We start from the raw sequence: 6,000 nt of genomic DNA, 5'->3' as shown, positions 1-6,000 counted from the left end.
GAAATAGCCCCAGACTTCAAATCCAAGTAATGAATCTTCACAGCAAATAGAAAGGGAAATTCAAAGAACCTTATTTGAATTTATTTATAATAAATTTATTCAGTCAATAGTTTCAATCAGCATGCATATATAGCAATCCTAAACTGGGTGTGATCAATACAGTCTGAACCAGCCACTTAGTGGAGGGATGTCTGAAGGAGAAAGAAATATGTAAATAATGTGAGCATTCTACAAGTACAAAAGAGCACAATAGCTCTGACTGTGAGGGGTAAGGAGATTGGCACCAGCTCATGGCAAGGAGGACAAGCTGTGTCTTGGTTTGGCTGTCTTTGCTGTGAGATGTGAATGGGAATTGAGCAATGCTTGGGTTGTACACCAGCCTGCTCTGAGCATCCCTGTGAAAGAACACAGAGCCACTGAAGTGCTGCACACAGCTCCCACGAGCCAACATCAACCCCCTGAAGTTCCTCTCTTTTACCCCATGAATTTTGTGTTGCTGGAGAAGCAAACCCTGAGAGGCAAGAGCTTGGTGAAAGAGGGGCTCAGCCCTTGGGTGCCCTGACCTACTGCTAGGCTTCTCTGTGCCCCATTTGTTTAAAAGTCTTTTAAGAGCTTCCAGCTATTATCCATGTACTCCAGCAGAAAGAAATGGGCTCCCACTCAGTTTTCTTTGAGTAGCAGCTGAGAGGAAAATGCACATTCCCCACCTGTCACCTCAAACACAGAAGTTTCACCCTAATTTACCTTAATAAAGATGGGTGGTTAGAAGCAGCAGCTAAATAATTCCTCCAGGTAGGTTTTATGAGGGTCTGGTTTCTGACCCATTGGTTTCTGAGGGTTTTCTAAGGGTTTTCATTTGTTTTCTGAGGGTCTGGTTTCACACATTCTGGTGAACTGCAATGTGTAAGCTCTGTTGAAAGAAATAATTTGCTGCTGTTTGTTTCTCTTAAAGCAGTGGTTGGTCAGGCCTTTTGGAGTGATCATGCTGTTGGTCAGGTGAAGGACTCGGTGTGGGCAGTGAGCAATGCTTGCAAGGGGTGCTGGGCATGCTGGCTGCTGGGACAGAGATGCTCAAACCTGGGGACATGGCTCTGGTGGTCACGGAGTCCCCCAGACCTGCCTGTCAGAGGGTCTGGCTGCTGCATGTGGGAAAAGCCATTTGGAGCCTGTGGCTGCTCCAGAACTCTGGGGAAACCTCCAAGTGTGTCTGGGTAGGAGCTCTCCTGCTTTGGTGCCTTTCTGGCTTTGAACTCTGACTGGGAGCATCTCCTCAGGTGTGGAGTGAGAAACGAAATTATTTAGTGTAATTTTGTCCAGAAGATGTATTGCCTCTATGCAAGTCTAAATCTTGACCAGTGAAGCTGAGCACAGGAGTTTGTCAAAGGAATATGCTCACAATACAGAATTACAGGGTTAGGAATATTTTCCAGCTGAGCATTGTGGTTAGTGCTGTACCCACAGATGCTGCAATATCCCACCTGGAATCGCTGACAATTCCTTAAATACTGACTTTTTGGAGTAGGGATAGGGGTTCAGGAGGAAGTTTTATTTACCAGCAACAAATTTGTTCTCTTCTGCCCATACAGAGAGCTGCTAAAATCTGTCGTGGGGCTAGAGAGGCTGTGGAGGGGAGAGAACATGGAAATGGTCTTTTAAAACCTAAAACGCCTATAAAGTGCGGTTTATGCTGGAACCCGAGGGTCTGACCTCCCCCCACCCCAAAACCTCCCCCCTTGCTCTCCGGGCAGCATCCCCGCGGACCCGCCCGCTGCCCGCCGAGCGGCTGTGGGAGGAGGAGAAGGAGGAGGAGGAGAAGGAGGGGGAGTCCCGGCGGCGGCATGAGGCCGGGCTGAGCGATGTGCGAGCAGGCAGCGCGGTACTGCCGGGCCGGGGTGCAGAAGCTGCTGCGGAAGCCAACGCCGGCGCTGCGCGGGCTGGACGGGCTGCTGCGCTGGGCGGCCGGCAGGATGGGCGACAAGGGCCTCGCCGAGCGGGAGCTGCTGGCCCCGGGCGCCGCCGCCGCCCAGAGGAAGGGCACCTCCGTCATCCTCGATGTGAGTGCTCCCTGCGTCCCGCACCCCGCTCCTCCTCCCCCGCCGCCCCGTCCCGCAGCGCCCCGGCAGCGGGGATGCTCTCAGCTCCTGCCCTCCCCGACCGGCCGGGCAGGGCTGGATGGACCGCGGGGCTTGCGATCCCCGGCTGGCTGGGCGGGGGTGTCCCGCATCCTCTTGCCCGCGTCCCGCACGCGTTCAATCCCCTCGAGATCGCCGTGATTTCCCGGGTCCGGCATCTCCCGGACCGGCTGGCAGGAGCTGCATCCCGGCTTCTCTGCTTCCCTGGATCCCGCAAGCCCAGGCTGCATGGGCACGGGGAGCACCCCGGATCCTGCATCCCGCCAGCGGCTTGGCATCGGGGTTATCCCTCGGATCCTGCATCCCCGGCCGGCTGGGGATGGCATGCAGCCCAGGTCCTGCATCTCCCGGGCTGGTTGGGCATAGGGGTACCCAGATTCAGCAACCCCTTTCCCGATCCTGTGCCCCTAGGATGCCTGGACATGGGGTTGCAGCCCGGGTCTTGCACTCCCTTGTCCGGATCCTGCACCTCCTAGATTGTCAGGGCAGCCTGGGTCCCCTGTCCCCTTGCCCTGCACTCCCTGGGACAGCTGAGAATAAGGTGCACCTTGGTTCTGCATCTCCTGGACTGGGCTGGGCATGGGGTGCTCTCTGCATCCTGTACCTCTTTTCCTGAGTCCTGCACCGTTTTTTTTTTTTTTACCAGCTGGCCATGGAGATGTATCTTTCATCCTTCATCTCCATGCCAGGATCCTGAACGCTCTGGACTGGCTGGGCATTGGGGTGCAGCCTGTTTCCTTCACTCTCTGGACAGGCTGAGCATCGGTGTGCACCCCAGGTCGTGCAGCCTTTATCCCAGGTCGTGCAGCCTTTATCCCAGGTCCTGCATCCCCTCGAGCAGCTGGGATGGTCCTTAATCCTGGTTTGGGGGGAGCTGGTAGGGATGTGCTCAGTGCCTCGACTGCTGTATTTATAGACTTTCTGATTAGGGAGCTAACGAGGCTATTTGCACTTAAATGAATTGGGAAAATGGGGTGGAATCAGTCGGAGTGCAAATGGTGTAATTACAGTCTTTCCACAGCATCCAATAATTAAACACATAGCTCCTCTGTTTTGCCATCTCCTTGCTTTAAAAAAAAAAAAAAAAAAAAAAAAAAGAAGAAGAAAAAAAGAGTAGTGAGTGCAAAAATAAACTACTGAGGCATTGGCTGTAGTAAAGGATAACTCATGCTCTAGGATAGGGAGTAGTAGCTCTTCCAGGCAAGCCCTTGCATTTCGTAAATAATTTGCTGAACCTGTGGGCACTGGATGGGCTGGAGAGTCCAAAACTCATTCCATCTCTGTGCACCCTGAGCTGAAGGCACTTTGGTTCCCTGAGGAGCCATTGTCTCCAGCAAGTTGCCAAAAGCAGCTCAGAGAGCAGAGCTCTTGATGGATGACCCTGCCTGCTGGAAGGGGCTGGCAGGTGAGCAGCTGCAGGCTGGGGGAGAGCAGATTCCTGGGGAAAGAAAGAACAAGTGCAACTAATCCCCTTATGTCTTTTAAGTTAACTTGTTTAGGGGGGAGTTCCTGGTTTTTTGGGGTTTTTTTTCTATTTTTGTCGGATGTTGCCACCAAAATGGTATCTTATCCATTCAGTTTTACTATCTTTAAGTGATTTTTTTTTCCCACTTTGAAGTTTGAGCTTAGGAAAAGAGTAATGAACTTTTCGAATGGGAAACACAGTAGTGCATTGTATTATTTCAGTGGGAAATACAATAGAACTGGGTGTGCAGCTCCTGATAATTTTTCTCTTTCACAATCGTACTGGGAGCCCTTTCTCACCTGCTGAAAGTAGAAATGGATTCTGGAAATGTAAGATTTGAGGGCTTAGGGGTTTTTTTTTTCCCTTCCTTTCTTAGAACTTGATTCTCTCTTTTTTCTGCAGGCACAATAGCAATCCCAATTGAAGCTGTGGCTTCACTGTGATGTGCTCTTCAAGTGCACTGCGAGACCCTCCTTTCATACAAAGGGTTTAAACACGGGAACACGTATTTAGCTTAATTTTCACACATTAGCATGAAAGTAACAAGCATCCCACTGAATGCTCAGGGACGATAACCTGTTTTCCATTTAACTCCTTCGCATTTTTGCTGATGGATGTGCTGGGGAAGCAGTGAGTCCCAGCCATGCAGCAGTGCAGCTTCTCAGTGGGGGAGGATGAAGTAAAAGGCCTGTAAGATTTTATGTTTAGCTAACACGTTTTCATGAGCTGGTGTGCTATGTAGGCTGTTCCTTGGGGGCTGGGGGAGGAGAGGAAAGCTTGGGTTTGGTTATGAATTAGATAAAATGGCTCTGACACTAATAGTATCTTAGTCACTTCTTCTTCCTCTTCTGGCTTTCTCTCAATTCATCCATCCCCAGTGTTCTTGTTCTGACTCCTCCATGAGGGTGGCTGTGTCAACAAAATTCCCTGTGCTCTTTCCACCAAGGAAGCACATCTGGGCTTTGTGGAGCAAAACCGGGGGCTGAAGAAAAATAAATTCAACGAGGGGATTAGATGTCTTCTGCTATTAACCCGGCTACTGCCACTTGGAGGATGAATCCTAACTTTAGGCTGGCTTCACTGTTTTTCTTTTATTTTGCCTCTGGCCTTTTAGGTAAAGGATTAAAAAAGGTTGAATAATGTTTATTAGTTCAGCTCAAAGCAAGAGGTTTCCAAGTGTAAAGGTAGCTGAAGGAGCAGATTATCTGAACCCTGGTAACAATCTAATGAAGATATTTAAGCCCTAAGCATTGCCAAAAATAGGCAGCAAGTAAAGATGCTCTTCAGTGATGACAGTAGAACAAGTGGAGGTGATGTGTCACTCTAGGAACCAGGAAAACATCACTTTGAATTGAATGGTCAGCTCTTACAGCCTTGGTCAAATTATCATAAGGGGCTGGGGTTGCCAGGGGGTCTGTACCCATCCTGTCCTCGCCCTCAGGTGCCTTTCTGGGTCTGCTGCTACTGCAAGGGCCTGAGGCTCAGGGCTGGCAGCTTGGGCAATCTCTGCAGGTATTCCCACTCACACCACAGGCTGTGGATGGACACTGGGTATCTAATGCTTCCTGCACCCACGAGGACAAACCTCTTTACTAAAAACTGTCACAGTGCTACTCACACCCACAGGTAGAGATGGTCACATTTCCAGTCAGGAACAAATCCTCAAATGTCACAATGCTTATGAAAAGGAGGATATATTATGTGGGTGTATATTCTCTGTGGGTAAGCCAAGGTGAGATCATATTTGCTGAGTGACAATGAGTGCATGTGTGATGTAGAGCTGAGGTGGATGCTTCTCAAGGTGTAGGAAATGTCTAGACAGGTATTGTTGTGTCTGGGAGTACTTCAGAGCTGGCTGACCAACTGTCCTTGCTCATCACTTCCTGCCTGCCTGTCACTGCCAGAAGCCTATGTGGACAGCAGAGGTGTGAACTGCAGGGCAGGTGAGGCCTGGGCAGTCACAGCAGCTGCAGGTGAAGATGTTCCCTCTGGTTTGCAGCTCATCTCCTGCTTGGCATCTAAAATACGGATCAGCCTTGGGTATGGGTGAGCATCCCCATGGCAGGACTGTGAGCCCCAGGCAGCATTGGCCTCCCTGCCTCTGTCCTGGCTTTGCCAGTAGGGACTAAATGCATTGGTTTTGGCTTTCTTTTAAATGTTCCTGAAGAATACCATTCCATTCATTTCAGGTCAGATGAAGCTTTCTGTTTTATCTGCCCTGTCTTTTGCTGAAAACTAATTTTGACCCTTATCTGACTTTTTTATTCTTTGACAGGGTCAGAAAGATAAATTCAAACACATCTCTCCTTCCTATGGCTCCTCTTGCATCTTCTCTTACATGGCCAAATCTGGTTTGCACTTCTTCAGCCCCATGGGATTGGGTGATGTGTCTGGAGAGAAGAC

The 6,000-nt window shown here is 50.0% G+C and overlaps 1 protein-coding gene across 1 annotated transcript in view; it reads left to right on the top strand.

Moving 5' to 3' along the window:
- The first annotated feature begins 1,781 nt into the window (after positions 1–1,781).
- NECAB2 (N-terminal EF-hand calcium binding protein 2) overlaps positions 1,782–6,000 on the top strand; it is a 73,313-nt gene continuing 69,094 nt past the window's right edge. The window contains exon 1 of the mRNA XM_085071790.1: positions 1,782–2,054. Within this exon, the coding sequence (XP_084927916.1) occupies positions 1,857–2,054 (198 nt within the window). The 5' untranslated portion in view covers positions 1,782–1,856. The remainder of the gene's footprint in view (positions 2,055–6,000) is intronic.

The sequence above is a fragment of the Lichenostomus cassidix genome, chromosome 11, assembly GCF_008360975.1.
Source record: "Lichenostomus cassidix isolate B80296 chromosome 11, HeHo_3.0, whole genome shotgun sequence".
In the NCBI taxonomy this organism is placed as follows: domain Eukaryota; kingdom Metazoa; phylum Chordata; class Aves; order Passeriformes; family Meliphagidae; genus Lichenostomus; species Lichenostomus cassidix.
Note: the sequence above shows the minus strand (reverse complement) of the source record. Positions and strands in the feature narration are given on the sequence as shown.